Genomic DNA, 23,877 nt, shown 5'->3' with positions numbered 1-23,877 from the left:
TTACCTAAAATTAAACCAACCTTTACATGTTGAGAAGTGTAGAAAGATATGCTTCCAATGTGTTTGAGGGCTGTGTGTGGCTTGCAGGTAGTGAAATCATGGTTTTCACTTAATAGGCTGCAGCATTGCTTATTACATTCATTTGTAGTAATCAGCGTTAATTAGCAGACCCAGGCGTCCGCTCTCATACGGTATCTCTAGGGGTGGTCTGGAGCTATCTTTGGCGTCTGCCTGTTTTTGGTCCAAAATGCATGGTGCATTTGCCGATCGAGGCGGTTGTGGCACCGTACATTTTGTATGCACACCCCCGTGTACGCCCATGTTTACGCCCAGTTTTCCTCGTTATTCCGGCTGCTCCCATAAAAACGCCTGGTGTGTCTACCTTGTTGCATACCTTTGTGTCATCTGCAAAAAAAGGCACATTTTACCCTCAATTCCATATGCAATATCACAAATAAAGATATTAAAAAGCACTGGTCCAAATACAGATCCCCGGGGTACTCCACTTGTAACCTCTCCCTCCTTTGACTGTACTCCGTTTACTACAACTCTCTGTTTTCTGTCCTGCAACCAAGATCTTATCAATTCAACTATCTTAGAATCCAGTCCCAAGCGTTCAAGTTTATTTAACAGTCTGCAATGTGAGACAATGTCAAAAGCCTTACTAAAGTCTAAATAAGGTACATCTACACCCCACCTTGATCTATTACTTTAGTCACCCAGTCAAAAAAAATAAAAAAGATTTGTTTGACATGATCTTCCCCAGTAAATCCATGCTGTTTTGGATCCTGTAAATTGCTGGTTTTGAAGTATTCTACAACTCTTTGTTTCCATCAGTTTCACTACTACTGATGTAAGGCTTACTGGTCGATAGTCGCTTACCTCTTCCTTGCTTCCACTTTTGTGCAGTGGGACTACATTTGCTGTTTTCCAGTCCTCTGGGGTTACTCCATTAGCTAGTGACTGGTTGAATAATTCTGTTAATGGTTTTTCCAGCTCCCCTTTAAGCTCTTTTAGTATCCTTGGATATGTACATTCATACATTCATACATTCATACATTCATACATACATACTTATATTTATATAAGATGGTGGTGGGGGGTGCACTAATATTTTTCTTGTCTCCGGGCACCTGGGAAGAGCTTACGCCACTGTATGATCCCATATAAATTCCACACTTTAAGAAGAATTAGGGAAAGGGGAGACAGACGCCTCTCTCTATATCTCCATCACCCTCAAAGGTGGTGTTAAATGGTGCTTATGTGTTGCTTACGCAAAACAAAGTGATATCAAGCCTATAAAGATAGCTGCCCACCCCGTCAGCCGCCCCCCCTGATGTCAGCCGCCAGCCCCATCCAGCCCCTGTCCGCTCCCGCCCTTATGTGAGCATCACGCCGACAGTGCACATTTATATTATAGGTGGTATTTTTTCACTCCGTTGCTTTGTTTAATTTCTATGTTCAGTTGTCATACATATATATTTAAGGTGTTTAACATGCTGTGCACTACTGAGCACTACTGCGTGGCAAAATGTGTATAAGAAGTACTATGCTGTGTGGTGTAATGTGACTAACGGACACTACTGTGCCTGTTATGTGAATTAATACTAATCTATAACCACACTCCTTCCTTGTAAAGTTACGCCCATGTATTTTGGACCACGCCTTTGGTGTCCACTGTCCATACTTGAATATGGAGTGGAAGGGGACACCAGTTCTCTTTCTGACACAGGGCACCAAAATGTCCAGTTATAGCCCTGGTTATCATATTACAGTATGTATTTGTGCATGATGGCCTACTCTGGCCACGAACAGCAAGGTAAGATGCCTCTTACAGTGTTTCCAAGTGCAAGATGCTTTCATAGTGCTAACTGCATTGCTTGAAGGTAACTCTTAAAACCATCATGAAAACTGGAGAATCTTATAAAACGTGTCAATGTGTTTATTTCACAGTACCTGATTCCTCTGTGGAACAGTTGGCTGCGTCCTACAGGTCATTTCGGCTGAGTGGATTACAGTTTGGTAGAACATATGTGTTTTCAATAAAACCACTCTTTGGGGAGATGGAAGGACCCGAGAGAGTCATTACACAAACCATTTGTAAGACTTTATACTTATTTATGTAGTTAGAATTTGCATGTCATATTGGTCCATTACAACTGCAATGGGAAATGTGATTAGATGGCATATATGCTGTAAGAAGGATAGCTGTAAGTTTATGGTGTTACCCCTGCTGCTAGTTATCTTGATCATTTCCTATATTGCTCCTGCAGCTGGACCAGCAAGAAAACCTGTCGTCCCTGCTCCCACCATTAACGGGCCTAAACACACAACAGCAATTGAAAGAACAACCACATCAAAACCTGTGGACCAGCCTCGCCCGACTACACTGACGAGAGTCTCCAAATCTACCAGCTCTGCATTTAGGGCAACAACTATTTCTCAGCCCAGTAAATATATATCCAATTCAGAATTGATCTATTTACCATTTCAGACATCAATCATTATATCAAGTATTGTATACTTACCTCATACAGATGTAGCTGCAGTCATCCTTGCCAGTGCTCGCTGCCGTTTGTTGTGCCAAGTTTGTACCCATGACGCTGAAACCCCACGCTGTGATATCTCTGCTCATAGTGGGTGAGATTTAATAGGATGAGAGATTCAGAAAGTGAGAGATTTGGTGAGAAATCTCCAGGTTTTTTTTTAAAGCGGCAATCATTTACACTGCAAAACTAGTTTGATTTTGCAGTGTAAATGATTGCCGCTTTAAAAAAAATGGAGATTTCTCACCAAATCTCTCACTTTCTGAGTCTCTCACCCTATTAAATCTCACCCTGTGTTTCTATGAGTCACGGGAGCGAATTAGATGCTCGTGCATGGCAACAGGATCGCACCATTCACCATGTGGAGAATGGCACAACAACAATGAGCGTGGCTACATCTGTAAGTGAGGTAAATGTACAGTTGTACAAAGAAGAGGTGGTCATCCATTGCATCACCAGGACAGGGTAACAATGCTCCCCTGTCACTTGGACATCTGTTGTTAAAATTTGCTCCTAGTGACTCCTCTATGTACACTACGCTGCTTACCAGTATTGGAAAAAGTTAAATGTAGTACTAATACTATATACAGCAACTGTGTGTTATTTCTACTTCAGAGCTTCTGTTATTCTTTGGTAACAATTACTAAAATTATTTATTTCCCCTCTGTAGTATGTGTGAAGCTGAAAACTGACATAGTCTTCCTTGTGGATGAATCCTCCAGCATTGGGCCCAGTAATTTTAACAAAGTGAAAGATTTCCTCTATAGAATAGTGTCATATTTTCCAAGAATTGGACCCCAAGGGACACAGGTAAGATCATTGTTATATTTGTTTTCTTATGTTTATCATGATGACAGCTGGCACATGGGCCCTAATTCTGGTTCACTCGCAAAAGCAAATTCCTTCTCAAATGGACAAAACCATGTGCACTGCAGGAGGGGGGGGGGGGCAGATGTAACATGTGCAGAGAGATTTAGATTTGGGTGATTTATTTTGTTACTGTGCAGGGTAAATACTGACTGCTTTATTTTTACACTGCAATATAGATCTCACTTTGAAGTAAAACCCCGCCAGGGGCTGGCTGGCAACTTTTAGCCTAGGGGGCAAGTCCAGAGCACTGGCCCATAGCCCCCCCCCCCAACTTTCTGGAAGACGGAACGCTTGCGCGCGCCGGAGGCGCGCAGAAAATTTAGACTTGTGGCCTAACATAAGGGGGCGTGGCCTATTCCATGATTGTATTGTGTACCTGCAGATTGCACATTGTGATGCTAATTACACATTATGCCGCACACCTTGATGCCCATTACACTCTATAATGTGATGGCAATTACCCAATGATCCCCACACTGTAATGCCCATTACGCCCCATAACATGATGCCCATTGCACTGCACAATGTGATGTCCACAGTGCCAGATTTGCACCCACAGTGCCAGATATTCCGCCACAGTGCCAAATACACATATGCCCCCACAGTGCCAGAGACACATATGCCCCCACAGTGCCAGATATGCCCCCACAGTGCCAGAGACACATATGCCCCCACAGTGCCAGAGACACATATGCCCCCACAGTGCCAGAGACACATATGCCCCCACAGTGCCAGAGACACATATGCCCCCACAGTGCCAGATATTCCCCCACAGTGCCAGAGACACATATGCCCCAACAGTACCAGATATGCCCCAACAGTGCCAGAGACACATATGCCCCCACAGTGCCAGAGACACATATGCCCCCACAGTGCCAGATATGCCCCCACAGTGCCAGATATTCTCCCACAGTGCCAGAGACACATATGCCCCCACAGTGCCATATATGCCCCCACAGTGCCAGACACAATGCCAGATGCACACATATGCCCCCACAATGCCAGATATTCCCCCACAGTGCCAAATATACACATGCCCCCACAGTGCCAGATATTCCGCCACAGTGCCAAATACACATATGCCCCCACAGTGCCAGAGACACATATGCCCCCACAGTGCCAGATATGCCCCCACAGTGCCAGAGACACATATGCCCACACAGTACCAGATATGCCCCACAGTGCCAGAGACACATATGCCCCCACAGTGCCAGAGACACATATGCCCCCACAGTGCCAGATATGCCCCCACAGTGCCAGATATGCCCCCACAGTGCCAGAGACACATATGCCCCCACAGTGCCATATATGCCCCCACAGTGCCAGATACACATATGCCCCCACAATGCCAAATATACACATGCCCCCACAGTGCCAGAAACACATATACCCCAGTGCCAGAATTTGCAACTCACCATTGTTGCTGTTTCAACTATATCTGCTGCTGCTGCTGCTGCTGGGGGAGGGGGGGCGGGAGAGAGCGCAGTTCATGCCCCTCCTGCCCACACCCTGCAGCCCCAGTCCGGTGCAGGCCGCGCACCTCCTCCAGCTCTCCTGCGCTGGCCGCTGCTTCCAGAATCCAGAACACAGCCGCGGCTACAGGAAAATGGCCGCCGGCCTCCTGCACTAAGGATATGTCCTCAGTGCAGGGGGCCGGCGGCCATTTTCCTGTGGCCGCGGCCGTGTTCTGGAAGACGCGGCCAGCGCAGGAGAGCTGGAGGAAGTGCGTCGCGCGGCCCGCAGCAGGTGGCTGGGTAAGCGGCCCGGGGGGCACATGGCACCCTGCCCCCCGGCCCAGCCCGCCCCTGAACCCCGCCCAAATCTAACTCTCTCTGCACAAGTTATATCTGCCCCAGGGATTGGAGCTACCGCACTAAATCTTATTGATTTCTCTGATTTGGGATTAGAGAAAAAGATATGAATCCCTCATTTGTGTTAATACAATTTATATTATTTATCCTCACTGAGGGGGTGCAGCCTCAGACAATGATCAGTATACACAGAAGAAAAAGAAACAAAAAAGTCTGTTTGTGGCGCACTGGGTGGACAAATATATAGAATATATATTTTCTGGAATTAGGAGTAGAATACTCTATATATTGTGTGTATACACACAATATATAGAGTATTCTACTCCTAATTCCAGAAAATATATATTCTATATATTTGTCCACCTAGTGTGCCACAAATAGACTTTTTTGTTTCTTTTTCTTCTGGTTATATCTGCCCCACCTGCAGTGCACATGGTTTTGTTCATTTGAGAAGGAATTTGCCTTTTTGAGTGAACCAGAATAAGGGCCATAGTCTTGGGCAGCCAGGTTGGTGGCTGACTTCCTATGTGGCACTGTCATCGTTACCTTGTTTGGGACAGAGTGACATGACCTCCTCCTAGGACCTCCTCATAACCTGTTGCCACACTTCCAGGTAGCAGCTGGCAGCTTTCCATATAAGAAGCTGCCAATATCTAATGCTCCATTTCAGCAGCTGGCATGTGGGGAGGAGACAATAAATAAAATGAGTGACATGTTTTCATTCAACATGACCCCTTTCATCAAGTACATATGTTCTGCTCCTGGAATCCCCTCTTGATGTATGATTGCTGTCACCTGTTTAACAGGTTAATTGATGAAAAAGGTGTTTTACCACAGCTGACAGCAATCATAACCATGTTCAGAGCCGTTTGTATATGATCACATCGGAGGTCTGTATACCTAATGGTAGTACTGGCCCTGATTAGGTTTCATCTACAGATAGTGAATAAAAATTGGAAACATTTACAGTACAAATGTCGGCTTGGCACCAGGGCCGGATTTGTGCCTAGGCCCGTGAGGCACCGGCCTCAGGGCGGAACCAATTAAGGGCGGCATGCAGGCTGACATTCAGTTAAATAGCAGCATGGCACAGCTGGAGGGCAGCGGCGAGTGACGAACGCCGCCGGCGCAGACATGAATTATATGTCGGCGGCAGTGCTGCTCGTCACTCGCCACTGCCCACCCACTCTGCCATGCACATTACATCACCGCTTAGTGGCTGGGTTCGTGGCTGGGTCCCTGCGCTTGCAGAAATGTGGCTGGGTCCCTGCGCTGGGTGGCTGGGTCCCTGCGCTTCCAGAAATGGCTCAGGCTCACTGCTGCCGGCTCCTGCCCATTGGCTACTCTAGAGACACACACACAGTCTATTGGCTGCTGTGTATCCAACAGCTGAGCTGAGTGGCACGCAGATCCTCCCTGCGCTCAGTTGTTAGTCACAGTGTGTGAGCCGGAGAGACTGACGGAGACACTGTGCTAATCACTGTACTAATAAGTGCCTCCCTCCCTCCCTCCGGGTCCTCCGTACCGTTAGCAGTCCAGAGTGCTTAAAAAAATATTAAGGTGGGCTACAGTTAAATTTTAATGAAATATATAAATAACAATGTATATACATATGATTACATTAAAATGGGGGGGGGGGGCACAAAAGTGTTGTGCCTAGGGGCGACCTGACCCCTAAATTCACCCCTGCTTGGCACACACCACATAGTGCAGTTGATCTGCACATAGAAACATACATGTAGAGATGTACAGTAGGTAATATATATACTGGCTTGCCAGAGGCGTACCTAGATATTCGTAGGCCCCATAGCAAAAGTTTGTAAGGGCCACCTATTTAGCAACTGATAAATGTATGTAAAACATATTAGTTAGACAGCAAAGATGGGCCCCCTTCAGCTCTGGGCCCCATAGCAGCTGCACCCCTTGCACTTATGGTAGTTACGCCCTTGTGGCTTGCTTATCCCGGTGAAAGTGCTGTGTATACCATGAGGGACACAGCATTAGCCATCACTGTCATTTGCAGGGGTGTGGGTACAGGTAGTTAGGTCTAGCAGGTCTAGACACCACTAAGTCGACATGAGTCTAGGTCAACAGGACATTAGGTCGACCTAAGCAATAGGTCGACATGATCAAGGCCAGCAGTCAAAAGGTTGACATGGGGTTTTTCACTTTTTTTTGGTACTTCTGTACTTTCACGGCGCCAGCATGGCGCCGCGCGTCAGAGTCCCCTTGCAGGGCTCGCTTCGCTCGCCCACGCTGCGGGCTCGGTGGCTCGCTACGCTCGCCACGCTAATTAAAATCAACTCCATGCCAACATGGATAGTGAAGGTATGAACTATCCATGTTGGCATGACGTTAACTCCGTTTATTTAACTTAATTAGTGGCGAGCGTAACCCGGAAGTACGCGCGGCGCCATGCTGGCGCCGTGAAAGTAAAGAAGTACCTTTTTTTTTACCCGAATTTGGACACAGTTTGAGGTGCACCGCATACCCTCACATCGCTCACTTCGCTAGCGATGCTATTTTATTTCATGCCCTACGATCCCCTAGTGCAGGCCTGGCCAACCTGTGGCTCTCCAGATGTTGTCAAACTACAAATCCCATCATGCTTCCTTGCCACAGTTTTGCTATAAGGGAGTGTTAAAACTGTGTCAAGCCATGCTGGGATTTGTAGTTTCACAACATCTGGAGAGCCACAGGTTGGCCTGTCCTGCCCTAGTGCATGGCAGGGCATGAAATACCGCCTGTCGGCACATGTCGGCTCAAAAAACAGTGAAATACCCCATGTTGACCTTTTGAATGTCGACCTTGCCCAGGTTGACTTAATGCTTGTGCTGACATAATGACCTGTCGACCTAGATCCATGTCGACATAGACACATGTCAACCTTGGCCCATGTCAACCTAAACCCATGTTGACCTTGTTGCCTGACGACCTTGTGGTGTCGACTCAATGCTTGTCGACCTAGTTGCTGTAGACCTAATGACCGGATCCCTATTCTAAGCCCACCCCCAGACTCCCATTGGCTAGGTTCACAGGAGTCTGTGATCGAACTTGGAGGACAGGGAAGCCGAATGCTACCTCCTCTGTGCGATAGTACCATTATTTGTGGGTGTATACAAATAAGACTCAGACTCTCATATGACAGCAATCCTATTTGTAAACCTAATCTATGTACTTTTATCTCCCTGCTAGGTTGACTATTTAGTTGAAATGATAAATGTATAGAATAAGGCTTTGCTTAGCAGAACAAGCATTATCTTTGAAATATTATCGAGACAACCTATTTCTTCACATAATCTCTTGTCATAACAGATAAATTATTGCTTTTTGTTCAATATCACTATTATATGAAATTCGCATAAACATGTGTATAGCACAATGCACAGCTATTGTTATACTTTATTTAGTGCTTATATATTATGAAGAAATTCACAGTGAGTATTTGGGATGTAGACATGTTGTCAACAAATACAATGTCGACAGTCAAATGGTCAATACCATCATTCTGAATGCCATAATGTCTATGTGGTTAAAATGCAACACCTAACATGTTAAACCTGCAACAAGTTGACTTAGCTTAAATGTTAACATGTTGACATATGAAATGTAAACACACTCAAACTGTCAACATAATGTAAAAGTTAGGGTTAAACTTGGCTATAAGCAATATGTAGCAGTCAACATTTTGACAGTCGAAATTTTGAACATGTCAACATTTTTTGACTAAATCAGATGCACTTGCTTATGTCTGACACAGTTGGGGCATTTATTTCTTCTGCACGTACGTACAGATACTGTGTGCAGGACTGCCATCAGAAATGATGGAGCCAAACTGACAGTATAAGCAGGGCCCACACAGGGAAGAGGGTGATAGGCATACGGTAACAGGTTCTATATGGGTGCACAGCTTGAAAGGTACTGTACTATACATGTGCATAGGGTGACAGGGGTGAGGGTAATAGGAAATATATGGGTGCATAGGGTGACAGGTACTATATGGTCACACAGGTGATGGTCACTAATTGGGGCACAATCATAGAGACATAAAGAACCTGGGATACAATGCATGGAACATCCCTCTGTTTGTCTTGGGGAACAGCTATTGAGAAAGAAGAGGAATCTATCAGAAGCCCCAGAAAAGTGGACTCCTTTCTGGCGGATATGTGTAACTACAGCCTTGATAAGGCATATAAAGGATAACTTAGTCCAAAAACCATGACAGTTAACTTTAATAGGATGTTGTCCCACAGCAGGAGCCTTAAGGTCCATACATACTGGCTTTTTTTTATACAAATATGGTTCTTGACAACAGGACAGGCTATGCAGAATGGGGCAGATGTATTAATCCTTAACAAGAAATAAATGCAAGGGTGATAAGGAGAGATAAACGTCCAGCCAATCACCTCCTAACTAACTTTTTTCAAACACAGTCTGTAACATGGCAGTTAGCAGGTGATTGGCTGGATGTTTATCTCTCCTTATCACCCTTGCATTTATCTCTTGTTAAAGCTTAATACATCTGCCCCACTGTAAGTGCAAAATCAGCATACAACTGTAAACATATGGCTGAATTGTTTGAAGAATTAGGTAGCATTACCTGGGTATATACTGTAGAAAACATTTTTGCGTTGTATAAAAATGATAGATGGAGTTTACTATTATCCATAGTACAAATGAGTAATACTTTTTGTTTGTTAGATTGCTGTTGTTCAATACAGTGAAGAACCGAGAACAGAATTTCACTTAAACCATCACAAGGACAGGAATTCAATCTTGAAGGCAATTCGAAACATGCCATATTTTGGTGGTAATACCAATACAGGTCAGTGTACATGTTTCTGTGAATGAGGGGGACAATGAGACAGAGTTAGACATCCAATAAAACTATTTTAAATTGTGAAGTACACTTGTTACCTGATTGTGATGCAGGGCTCTAACTAGGGTGGTGCGGAGTGCAGGGCCGGTGCAAGGCATTTGGATGCCCTAGGCAAAGCTAAAAGCTACCCCTGCGCCACCCCCCTCCCCCTTCCGAAGGAAGCAATCACCGTGGGGGGGGGGGGGGGTAGGAGGAGTGGTAGAATGAAGCAGATGGGAGGGGGGGATAGTGGTGATATGCAGAAAACGCAAGGGGGGTCAGGATACTTGCAGGGGGAGTGGTAATATGAAGCAAATGCACGGGGTGTAATATTCAGCAATTGTATATATAAATTGTTAAGTGCTGCAGAAACCTGGCTCACCTGCTGCGCTCGGGGTCTGAGGCTGAGCTGCTCCTCACTGTAGAGCGCCGGGCACACCACACATCCTACTGCCGCTGTATATACTGGGGACACACAGAGCGCTCCTGTCAATGCCCCTTCCCCCCCTGCCCTCTGGCAGCAGCGGGGAACTTTGGAAGGGGCTTGAATATAGCCGGGTCTAGAGGGAATGCCCCACGCCAGCCACTTCCTCCCACTCCCAGCTCCGTCACTTAGGGCAGACAGAGTGTGATGCTGCGGGTGCTGTTCTCACCTGGGCTGTGTGTGCACAAGGTAACAGGTGTCGCTACTGCTGCTGTGCGCATGGAGAGAGCGCGGGAGTGCCATGTACTAAGGATAGCTCTTTAGCAGAGTGCTGCATCGGTGAGATGCATGGCGCGGTAGCTAGACAATATATACAGTAGGTAGAACTAGCTAGCTGTGTACTGTATCACACATACTAGTACAGGGTTGCCTACCTGACCCTCCATTCATGCGCCGGACGGGGCGGGGGCTGAGCAGCAGGAAGTACCAGGCACCAGAGCCCAAAGAGCTCCTCAGCCAGCCTCTTCCTGCTCCTGGGGCTGTATAACTGGAAGCCAGAAACCGCTTCCCCAGCAGGGCAGCGAGGGGGGTGGGCGGGTGTCAGATGCTTGATTAATGCACTAATTCTCAATTTCTGCCCCGCCATCTACCACCCGCAAACCGCAGAAACATATTACAAAACAAAAATCCCTGCTTGGAGAAAAGAGGTAGCTCAAGTGCGCCCTCCAGTGCCAGACGCCCTAGGCAGCTGCCTAAAGCTGCCTAGTGGTAGCGCCGGCCCTGGCGGAGTGTGCCCCTATGCAGGGCTCTAACTAGGGTGGTGCAGAGTGTGCCTCACACACAGTGTTGCATGGTAGGGGGCACTGTTATCTATTTTAAATTCCTTTACTTATAGTTTCCCTTCTTTTTGAAGCCAGGCATCTCCTGATTGCCCATGTTTCCTTCCCCCACACATACCCTGGTTTTGAACCAAAAGAATTTTGCATTGCAGTCAGAAATTATTTTGTTCATTGAGCTATCTTGCAAAGAAAGCTAAAGATTTCTATCTATGTGAATCTCAGCATTGCAGATCAGTAGATATATGTAGTGTGGATGCCGGGTTTGGAATTGTGGCTTCACACTATACACGTTGAGGGGGGTATGCAATGTGCCGCCGCTATTTCCAATGTGTCATTAACGACAGCATTGATGTGGGATCACGGCAGAACGGGCCCGACTTAAGAAGCTGTCGGGCCCATTCTGCCGATAATGGCCGTGGATTGTCGTTATCCGGGCTGCAGATTGACAATCCACGGCCGTCTTCATGGCCACGCCCACTTTGCGCCCATCGGCAGGCAGGACATTGAATCCCGTCTGTCGTTATGCAGTCGATCTGACCACAAACGGGCCAGGATCACGGCTGTCGGGAGAGATCGACAGCCGTGATCCCAGATTGCATACTCCCCTGAGTATCCCTTATACAGATATCCATTATCCAAATTATTCCCATAGTTTCCAGAATGGATTTTTTGCTTAAAGCACTACTGGGAACATCTGTAACAGCACTACTGGGGACGTGATGTGTAACTGGTACTGATGACTCCGTATCTGTGTGGAAAGGAATGCAATCTATAACCAGCTACAAGAAAACACCCAAACCCACCTCCATGTACCAAGACCTAGCTGATGAGCTGAACAACTTTTATTGTAGGTTTGAAAAAGTAGTCCCCTGCGAACCAAACCATACCCTCTATGCTGCCCCAATAGTCAACAGCCAACTCCAGTCACTTCAGGTCACTCAAGAAGAGGTGGAGGATGTGTTCAAGAGGGCCAAACAAATGAAAGCACCAGGTTCTGAGGGGGAGTCACCATCTGCCCTGAGAGTATGCATAGGTCAACTTGCCCCCATATTCACCAGGATCTTCCACAAATCACTGGAGCTACACAAGGTTCCCTCCTGCCTCAAAAGCTCCACTATTGTTCTGGTCCATAAGAAATCCACTATTACAAATGAATGACTACTGGCTGATAGCTCTGACATCTGTGATCATGAAAAGTTTGAGCGCCTCATACTGAACCACCTGAAAGCTGTGACTGGCCACCAGCTAGACCCCCTTCAGTTCGCCTACCACTCGAATCGATACGTCCAGGATGCAGTCAGCTTGGGCCTGCACTACATTCTGCAGTACCTGGATATGCCTGGTACCTACGCAAGGGTCCTCTTTGTTGACTTCAGCACGGCCTTCAATACAATCATCCCCAAAATCCTCCACCCCAAACTACTCCACCTAAGCTACCTGTTCATGGATTGTGGACTTCCTGCTGATAGAGTTGTGAAAGCGGGGAAATTCACCTCCCAAGTGCGGTCCATCAGCACAGGATCCCCCAGGGCTGTTTACTCTCACCCCTAAGTTTCTCCCTGTACTACAACGATTGCACCTCAGAGGCGCAAAGATGAAGATAATCAAATTTGCAGATGACACTACCATTATTGGCCTCATCAAGGACAGGGACGAATTGGCCTACAGACAAGAAGTGGACCGATTGGCCCACTGGTACATCAGCAACCATCTAGAGCTCAACCAAATCAAAACCGTTGAGATGGTAGTGGACTTTAGGTCTGCTGGTGTTCCTTCGCTAAAAATTAATGACAGTGTGGTGTTGCTAGTTTACTCCTTGAAGTTCCTAGGAACCACAATCTCAAAGGACCTTAAATGGGAGCCCAACACTGAGACTACTGTTAGAAAAGAACAGCAGAGGCTGTGCTTCCTTAGGCAACTGAGGAAGTTCAACATCCCACAGAAGATTTTGCTCCTCTTCTACTCCGCGATTGTGGAGTCTGTACTGTGCTCCTGACAAATGCAGATTTCAATAGGTAGTTAGAACTGTAGAGAATATCATTGGGGCGGACCTTCCCTCTGTCCAGGACCTGTACCTGTTCAGAAAAAAAAAACAGGCAACGAAGATAGTCAAGGACCAACTACATCCTGGCCATGGCTTGTTTAAACTGCTGCCATTAGGCAGGCGCTACAGGGCCATTCCCACCAGGTCCACCAGAAGCCTAAAAAATGTCTTCCCTCAAGTGGTTCACCTTCTGACACGTAAACTCCTGAACATCTCACCAGTCACACCATAACCCTCTGCACATAATCTAACACTGTGTCCCCTCGGAATATCTTTCTGTATGACTGTACATGTTTCCCCACCTGTTTATATTGTTTATTGTTTATACTGCATACTGTTTACTTGTTACCCTCCTGGATGCTGCACAGCAAACCGAAAACAAATTCCTAGTATATGCAAGTATGCCTGGCCACTAAAGCTGATTCTGATGTGTGCAAGAAAATGATTGCTTGGCATTCAAATTCAGTGTCTGAGATTGTACACAAACTTTGTTTCATGTTTTAAAACCTTGTTTTGTGCACAAATAAAATATATTGCGTGCATATCATGTGCCTGATGAGTTGATACCCCATTGAAATATAAAAATATTCAGAAATACGGAATAATCCGTTATCCAAACTACTTCTGGGATACTCAACCTGTATAGATATGCTAAATTGCTCCTCTACAGATGTAGCGGGATTCATCTTTGCAGGTGATGGCGATGGCGTCGCCATCGCCATCCCCTGCCCCGCCGCCATCTGTATGCCGGAAGGGGACGCGCGCGCACGAGGTGCGCGCGCGTCCCCTTCCGACGGTGCTGCCCTCGGTCTCCCGGTGCCTACACCGGGCGACCGCACCCCCCCGCAGTGCCTCGGGTCCCCCCCAGCCCCCTCGAGCGGGAGGTGGACAGTATTGCGTCCGCCTCGCCGCCCTGCCGCCCGGATACTGAGACGCGCGTGCGTGGGGGACGCACGCGCATCTCAGTCAGGTAGAGGCGCCGTGTTGCTGGCGGATCGCCAGCAGCATGATGCTGGCGGTTCGCCAGCAACAATGAGGCAAGATTCATCTGTAATTATTTTTTTCAAAGTAAAAGTGCCCTCATAAAGTTATAAATCTCACAGTTCTTATGCAGGATCAATAGCTGAATGAGTAGAGTGCTTGACTGGAATGTAACGTGTTATAAGTTTTAAACCTAGTCATGTCAGCATAGAGAAATTATGGTCCTAATTCTGTAATGATCAGTCCCCGGTGTATTCCCTCCAAAGACTGATGTTTTGGCTGTGCGCATGCATATATCGCATGTGTATATGCTAATATACGCATGTGCAGGGGCTGCGGTGCGGATGCCATTGGCAACTTGCTCAGTTGCCAAGGCATTCACACGGGGGGAGAGGGGGGTATTGGAGGCGGTCAGGGGCATGGTGCATGGGGACATTTTCTGGGCGTTCCCCCAAAAATGGTTGGTGCGGCCAGCAATACATTGGGCATCCCTATCCGAATGCAGGCATGCATGAGCCTGCACGGGTCAGGAGCCTGACGTCACATGTGGCCTTATTTTGGTTCATTCTTTCTGACAAAATCCTTCTTAGATGGACAAAACCATGTGCACTGCAGGGGGGGGGGGGGCAGATGTAACATGTGCAGAGAGAATTAGATTTGGGTGAGTAATTTTGTTTCTGTGCAGGGAAAATACTGACTACTTTATTTTTACACTGCAATATAGATCTCACTTTGAAGTAAAACCCCACCCAAATCTAATTCTCTCTGCACATGTTACATCTGCCCCACCTGCAATGCACATAGTTTTGCCCATCTAAGAAGGATTTTGTCAGAAAGAATGAACCAAAATAAGGCCCATGATGTCAGCGCCTCCCCAATTCTCTGCCAAGTTTTTCGGAAATAAAGGTCAGCCTAAACTGACTTTTAATTACGAATGGCGACCATGGAATGATTTTTGGCCCGTATCCTCAAGTGCAAATGGATGTTTATGCAAAAAATCCTTTCGCATTTGGCGGGAATGTACACACAGCAGCCGGGGGGGGGGGGGGGGGGGGGACATTTGCTTGCTGGGAAGGCAGTGTTAAAGCCCTATGTGTGTGTGTGTGTGTGTGTGTATATGTGTGTATATATATAGGTTTAGGTTTGTGTTCGGTCCGGCACTCCCTTTCTTGGATAATTACCCGGGTGCCTTCTGGAGGCAGTTTGTAGAGATAGTGGAAATAACAAGCAGCGGCACTCAGTCGGGGTTTTCAAAGTATATTTCAAACGATCACAGCATAGCCAACGTTTCGGGGATTAAACGCCCCTTTGTCAAGGTGTATATATATATATATATAATTCGGACGGACGACCGGCACGGCCACAGCTCCAACGCTAGTGTGGGAATAGTTGGCTGCCTTCACCAGAAGGAATTGACAATAGTGTAGATAGATGCGGCACTCCCAACAATAAAGTACACGAAACTTGAGGTAAATTTTAGCAACGTTTCAACGTCATTTATTAGACGTTGAAGCCTGAGGAAAACGTCTAATAAATGACGTTGAAACGTTGCTAAAATTTACCTCAAGTTTCGTGTACTTTATTGTTGGGAGTGCCGCATCTATCTACACTAATATATATATATATACACAGTACTATTTTTCTGGAAAAATAGGTGCAGGAACTCCAGGTCTGGGGTTGGATCAATTAAATAAAAAATAATATATATAATAAAGAGAGGGAGGGAGAGATAGATGTGTATATTGCATTTAGAAACAAAGGCACTCACATGTGACTTTAAAATAAAACTTATCTTATGGAAAGTACATTTGTAGTATCTGATGATGTCATATGTAATTAGAGGTTCAGGAACTGAGTTCCTGCTGGTTCCTGCTGAAAAATAGCACTGTATATATATATATATATATATATATATATATATATATATATATATATATATATATATATATAAAAAAACAACAGTGCGCAAATGGTTACTCACTTATACAAAGTCTCTGACGATGAGAGCTCTCACAACTGTTCCCACTCCAGGTCACTTCCAGTTCTTATGGGGGAAAACAGGTGATAGTCAATGAATAGGAATACACTCAGTTCCTTTAAAACCGGCTGCTCCGTTCTCAACCCTAAACAGGGTAGCCTGAATCCCACAGGTCAAAATAATCTACAACAAAAAGAACGGGCTCTCCATAGTGCAATTATCATAGGTATAAAATACTTTTATTTTTAAGAACAATTCACCACAGTGGCTAAGGTGACGTACCACATGTGGCAGTATATAAACACCGCAGAAGATAAAACATAAATGTCGGTGCTCAACACCGTGTTACCACTGCCGGAGCGGTCATTTTCGCCTGGGCTCCACAGTCTCCACAATCTGAACGTCGCTAGGCCACGCCCCTACGCGTTTCGTCACACGAACTTTGTCAGAGGGCTGGCCTAGCGTCGCTCAGCCTCCTCATTCATAGTTATGCAGTGTTTATATACCGTCACATGTGGTACATCACCTTAGCCACTGTGGTGAATTGTTCTTAAAAATAAAATTATTTTATAGCTATTATAATTGCACTATGGAGCGCCCGTTCTTTTTGTTGTAGATATATATATATATATATATATATATATATATATATATATAAAATGTGGAAAGGGGCATATTAGCATGGGCTTTTTCTGGGATCAGTTTTGTCATGCCACTTCATCCAGAGGGCATGTGCCTCACAGTATGTCGCTATTTGAAAAATAGGCAGAAGGGAGGGACGCCAATTCTCTTCTGGCACAGGGCACCAAAAAGTCTAGTTATGGCTCTGTACGAAAAACTTAGAGAAATGTAAATTTGTGTTGTATAACAGTTTTTGTATATTTGTTGTTAAGGTCGAGGCATTGGGCATGTTCTGAAAGAGATGTTTCAAGTGTCTCAAGGGATGAGGCCTTCCTCTCCGCACCTGATAGTTCTGGTGACTGATGGAAGATCACAGGATAGCGTTATACAGCCATCCAGAGTGGCTCATGCTTTAGGTAATATAATAGCTTATGGTTTCCCATTTCCAATAATTGCAATCAAACATAGTACGTACCTCTCCAATGGTTTCAGGTTTCTCTAATTGACCTGTATGTTAACGGACTCTAGAATAGCTATTCCAAAAACATTCTTAAAAAAAAAGAAAAATCTGCTTTCAAGAGATGGCAATGAATAGTTATATTTCGTTAAGAAAATCTGGATTACAGTATATTGTAACAAAATTTTCAGACTTTAAAAGTCGACCAAGACGGTGGTCATGATCACGGTTTGATTCATCTCGGAAATGCCAGGGGTGTAAATGTACCATATATACTCGAGTATAAGCCTACTTTTTCAGAACATTTTTTATGCTGAAAAAGCCCCCCTCGGCTTATACTCGAGTGAGGGTCCCGCTTGAGTCAATAAGTTTTCCCAGTTTTTTTGTTGTAAAATTAGGTGCCTCGGCTTATATTCGGGTTGACTTATACTCGAGTATATACGGTATACTGTATTTTGTGCCAAAAATGTATCTTGTCCATAATCTACTCATCAGCTATCATGGTATCTTTTCCTATAGCCTGAGGAACGTCAACACCAGAATGTCAAAATGTTCACATTTAGAATGTTAACATGGACATTAGGCTGGACATGTCAAATGTTGCCATTCACAATGTTGACATTGTCAATGTCCATAGTGGGCACCCTCAGCCTAGCCCTAATCATTACACTAGCTCACAAAATCAGTAAACTATAATGTTTGTCTCACAATACATGCAAAAACTTGTAGTACATTAGATAACAAAAGTAACAATGTAGATGCTACCTATGTTCTGGCTAATTAAATTAGAACATATTACAATTTAGAAACATACAGGAAAGGTCTTTAGCATGTGACAAAAATGGATAGGAAATATGAATGATAAATATTCTCTGTATATCACTGCACAAGATGGTGCAACACAAATAAATTATTCTTTATCCATTTTTATAATTCTACAGTTCTTTTTAGCACTAGATTTATATCCAGTGGTTTGTTTGATATGCCAGTTATTGAGAGTTGGGACCATTAGTTTTAAAACGGTAATAGAAATGAATGCTAAACAAGGCTGATTTACCATTGATTTATATTGCATTTTAAAACTACCACGATGATTGGCAGCTTTGAAAAACTGACTTTTAGTAAATTTACCCCTTATAATCGAATTGTCTGTATAGTTGTGACAGCTTTTTCTAAATTGCATTTAATATACACAGCTCCCAGAATTGGAACTTGGAATAGATTTATTTTTTTTCTTGATAATTTGGGTGAAATTTAATAGGATGAGAGATTCAGAAAGTGAGAGATTTGGTAAGAAATCTCCAGTTTTTTTTAAAGTGGCAATCATTTACACTGCAAACTCAGTTTGATTTTGTCGTGTAAATGATTGCCGCTTTAAAAAAAACTGGAGATTTCTTACCAAATCTCTCACTTCCTGAATCTCTCATCCTATTAAATTTCACCCTTTGTATTTCTGCTTGTTACATTAGTATTTACTCATGAGGTCTATTTGTGACTTTACATATTCTTTCAGGGATCCGTATGATTGCTGTGGGCGTTGGCGCAGCAGATATCGATGAGCTGAGAAGTATCATGATGCACCGTAATCTGGATAATATCTTCTTTGTCAGCTCATTCGATGACTTCCCTCTGATTGTGCAGGAGCTGATAGAAGCCATTTGCTCCGATAGTGACGAGCCAATTCCGATAGAACCTACAGAGGTAACTGCCAGGTGGTGTTCTGCATCATGTGCTGCATTCACACTCATCCTTTAGGACAGGCATGTCCAAATTATGTCCCTCCAGCTGTTGTGAAACTACAAGTCCCATCATGCCTTGCCACAGTTTTGCTATTAGGGAATGCTAAACCTATGGCAAGTCAATCTGGGATCTGTAGTCTCACAACAGCTGGAGGGCTGCGGTTTGGATATGCCTACTTTAGGAAGTGGCCCTGTGTGCAAAGCTGTAATTCAGCACAACCAGACACTTGCTTTCTTTTTCTAAATATTACTAGAAAAATATGGTTAGCAGAATCTAATTGGCTCATTCTGTCTTAAGTAATTTGGAACCCCAGAACCTGTTATTAATTAATCTCCTATTAAATATATATTTTAATAACTACAAATAGTTCCATATACAGGGCCGTAACTACATGTGTGTGAACGGTGTGCCGAACAAAGCACAGAGGCTCTGTGGGAGCACTGTTACCGGGCCTACTGTCTGCACTTCTGGCTTGCAGGGTACATGGAACAGCCCCCTGCAAGCCACTAGCATGACAGTTGTGCCTCCCACAATGGCCAGGACTCTGGAGACTGTAGTGGTTTCCGGGTGTCGATGACCTTACCCTCATTGCGTGACATCACACACACAGAGGGGCGAGGCCAGCACAGGGTGCCATGAGCACTAGTATAAGCAGACAGTACATCTCTCTTCACTTTAGAATTCATCTGGCTCCTTCTGTCTTCTGTCAGATTATCAATAAACAATAGTCAACCAATGCTATTGGAAGCCATGTAGGAACACCACTACAGTGTGTTATAGAAGATGTGACATGCTTTGGAACATGAGACATTCCAAGTCTTAAGCTGTGGACACACGTGCAGATCTGGTGGTCGCTGATATCGATTAAATTTCAGCGGCCACAGGGTGCCGGCATTGGCTGGCAGGAAGAGAGGGACAGCATGGCACCAGCAATTTAAACACACATTTAAAAACATAGGAATAAAGGGAAAATTAAGACACCATCCCTTTAAACACGCACTTTTAGACCGGTGGACACTGAAATCCCAGTGGCTTCCTTTGAAGTCAGACTGATCAAGGAACACTTACATTTAAATTCATACATGAATGTACTGACAGGTTTCTTTGGTCTTTCAACTGTATAACTGACTTCGAAATATGGTACTCCAAACATAAGTCAGTACCATATTTTGAAGTCAGTTATACAGTTGAAAGATCAAAGAAACCTTTCAGTACCTTTGTGTATGAATTTAATTGTAAGTGACTTCAAAGAAAACAACTGGGATTTCAGTGTTCACTGGTCTAATAGTGTGTGTTTACAGCGCTGGTATCTTCATTTTCCCTTTATTCCTATGCATATCACTCAGAGCTTTGATGAGCTTCCGAGAAGAATATCAGCTGCTTTAAGGACAGAGCGCATGGTACAGATAATGATCTGTTTATCTATCTGCATTGTTCAATGCTATGCAATTTTGACTATATAGTCAAAGTCGATAGTGCAAATCACACCATTTGTCCACAGTTTAATCCCTACTTTTTTCTTCCCTACTGATTGATTGTTATTGTTATATGCAGTTCCAGGACTGGCTGGCGTTTTTTTAGATTTTTTTTGTTTTTGGCAAAGTCGAATCTGGCCTTTCTCTTTGAATGGCTTTGAATGGTTTGCATCTTGTGGTGAACTCTCTGTATTTGCTCTTGTGAGGTCTTTTCTTGGCTGTATGTTGTGAGGGCCTTTCTTTACTATGTAAAGGATCCTGCGATGGTCTACTGTTATCTACTGTGGATGACAGGCATTTTTGTGTTGCTGTGCTCCCCAGTGTGTCCTTGTTCTGAAACTGTTGATTTGGTCACTCCTAAGGCTCTTGCTATTTCTATGATGGATTTTTTTCTTTTGCAGCCTAAAGCTGTGTACACACGGTGTGAATCTGGCTATCGATTTTGACTATATAGTCAAAATTAAATAGATAGAAAGTCTGAATCGCACACTGTGTTTAGCCACATTTGATGACGATTCATTGGCGATGCGTGCTCCCGTTTAGTCAGTATTGAATAGAAAATAGACTGTGCAGGCAAGTCTATGCTGATTAAGTTCACCTGTAGTATGCATTTGGCCTTTGGCCAAATTGAAAGATAGTCTAAATCTTAAGTACATCTAAAGTGCAGTTAGCCAAAGTTGAATAATGAAAACTGGATAGTTAAAATCGAAACGAAATTGAATCGGACCATGTGTCCACACCTTAAGGATGGCCTGTGTCGCATGCATTGAGAGCTACATTGCAGCTTCCAAATGCAAGTGCCACACTTGAAATCAACTTCAGACATTTGGCCTGCTTCATTGATAATGAAATACTGTAACAAAGGAATAGCCCAAACCGGTCCATGAAACAGTCTTTATGTCAATTGTCCATTTACATTGGGTAACTATTCCTCCAGTTTGAATGTGAATACCCTCAATAAAAGCTGCCCACTTTAAAACCATATTCACTATATAACTGTAACTTAATGTTTTGCATCCTCCTCTGGAGCCGCTACTGGCTGCAGTAGATTATTAAGTCTTCAGAGAACTGACTTTCTTTACATTTGCAGTATGTCAGTCTGGAGCCAGAAAAGCCAGTGATGGACCCGGACCTGCCAGTGGGACCATGCCAATCAATATGTACAAAAGTAATATTTATTTATAGCTTTCTTTATATTCCATACTGACCTATAAAATGAGTTCAGTTGACATTTTGCACCATGCATGAATTTGATAGGTTCTTCTTTGTTTGCATTGCACCTCCCATATATGTTTTTTATGGTTTTAACAAAGGGCTAATTTAGAGTAGGACATAAGGCCAATTTTTTAAGCGTAACATTTTTTTAAACACCACTTGTGTCTGCAAAAATGAACTGTAAAGTAAAAATGATTGTACCCCTTTCTTATATAAGGAAATATGAGAAAATAACCAAAATACAGTTTTTAAATGACCATTTTATTTATTGGATTGTCTTGCTGCATAGCCCAATTGCTCTTGAGCTTCACATAATGGACTGACTCCCACACCATCACACTACCACCACCATACCACCATCTTTGACTTTCTTTTTGGTATGATGTTCTTAGTGTGGAATGCTGTGGAAGCTTTATGTCATATGAAATGCGACCTATGCCTTTCAGAAAGTAAAATTTTGTATTCATCAGTCCGAAGAACATTAGCCCAAAAGGCTTAGTTTGAGGTAATCAATGTGTTTCTTAGGTAATTGTAAGAAGAGCTTTCAGATTCCTCTTGGTTAACAGAAATGTTCTGCTTGCATTGGATACAATTTTTGCCCATTCACATCTTATGGGACATTAACTGAGATGATCAAGTCCTGAAGTTCCTTAGATGTTAATGTTGCGACTTCCTGGATGAGTGGTTGATGTGCTATTGGAGGAATTTTTATAGCTCTTCCACTCATTTGTACATTCACCATCTTCCACGCTGTTTCCATTTGGAAATAATAGCTTTCACTCTGGTTTACTGGAGTCCTAGAGCCACCCAGAAATGGCTTTGTAACCCTTTCAAGACAGATATTCCGGAGGCAGGTGAAACAAAATCCCAGATAAGCCGCTGCAAATGCTGGCTTATGGGAGCTAATAGAATAGGTGAGACAATTATCCCCAAACAATGATCAAATGAATGTAATACCAGAAATATGGAGATAAAAATAAATTTTACATATAGAGCAAAAAATGTAAATATTATTGTGACAATTTTTTTTTGTCGATTACATTATAAAATAAAATAGTAATCTTTTTTTATTTTTCAGGGACATAAAGGAGAAAAGGTGAGAGGCACTTGGGTTTTGTTAGCAATATGTTTGCAGAGGTTGACGTCACACTCTTTAGTGCCCAGGACACACATATTTATTATTTAAAAAAAATATGAAATGATTAGAAATAGAAATTAAATTAAAGGCTATGATTTTACAATCTTGCATTACCAAAAAATATTTATTTAATTATGGCAAATAATAACGTCTATCTTTTGTCACAATGCTCTGGCAAAATATCTGAAGAATTATGCATTTACTGGACAATCTGTTTTCAAATAAGTAAACAAGTGACCTCATTATTTTTAGTCTTGTTTGTAAGTGCTTACTGCAATAATGTAGCTATTGGTCTCTACTTCCAATAAGGAGATCTTAGCAATAATGTTTAAAAGTCATTATCCCATCTGGCCTTATTAGGAAAGTTCTAGAGGTCCAATAGACGCAAGCTTCCGACAAGTTTGTACGCAGAACCAACCAACTAATAGCAAATAATTCTGTTCTACCTTTTTATTATACAGGGTGAACGGGGCCAACCAGGGGAGTCTGTAAGTTTATGATTTTATATGATTAGCTTGCTACTATATATTTCCTGGACGGTACATATTAATTTAAGATCTTTGAAGGCACCCAGCACCAACATGCTACACTGGCATTCCCTTATATAGGTTTTAGTTTGTTTTTGAAGCACAACTCTTGCCCCTTCTTTATGTAGAAAAAGGAAAAGTGTTTAGCAGGTGTAATCTAGTCCAACCTCCTATTGCTTTCATATAACCTATTTCTACTTAATAATGTTTTCTGTTTCCTCCTATGATACAGATCAGTTTAGCCTTAGTTTTGACTAAATAACTCATACTGAGGGGATATTAGGAGGACCATATTTATTACTTGTATAACCTTCATGGGTGTAATGCCTAGTGTTGATCATTGTGGGCATACA

At 43.7% G+C, this 23,877-nt stretch overlaps 1 protein-coding gene across 1 annotated transcript in view; it reads left to right on the top strand.

The window, feature by feature from the left end:
* The window catches only part of LOC146073004 (uncharacterized), a 248,677-nt gene that overhangs the window by 39,097 nt on the left and 185,703 nt on the right, over positions 1-23,877 (top strand). Inside the window, exons 19-27 of the mRNA XM_083180177.1 lie at positions 1,954-2,100; positions 2,274-2,450; positions 3,217-3,356; positions 9,929-10,052; positions 17,245-17,388; positions 18,943-19,130; positions 21,735-21,812; positions 22,938-22,955; positions 23,459-23,485. Of these exons, the coding sequence (XP_083036303.1) occupies positions 1,954-2,100; positions 2,274-2,450; positions 3,217-3,356; positions 9,929-10,052; positions 17,245-17,388; positions 18,943-19,130; positions 21,735-21,812; positions 22,938-22,955; positions 23,459-23,485 (1,043 nt within the window). The remainder of the gene's footprint in view (positions 1-1,953; positions 2,101-2,273; positions 2,451-3,216; positions 3,357-9,928; positions 10,053-17,244; positions 17,389-18,942; positions 19,131-21,734; positions 21,813-22,937; positions 22,956-23,458; positions 23,486-23,877) is intronic.

This window comes from Crinia signifera, chromosome 4, assembly GCF_055691185.1.
Source record: "Crinia signifera chromosome 4, ASM5569118v1, whole genome shotgun sequence".
Lineage (NCBI taxonomy): Eukaryota > Metazoa > Chordata > Amphibia > Anura > Myobatrachidae > Crinia > Crinia signifera.
The sequence above is the reverse complement of the archived record's forward strand: the minus strand, read 5'-3'. Positions and strand labels throughout refer to the sequence as shown.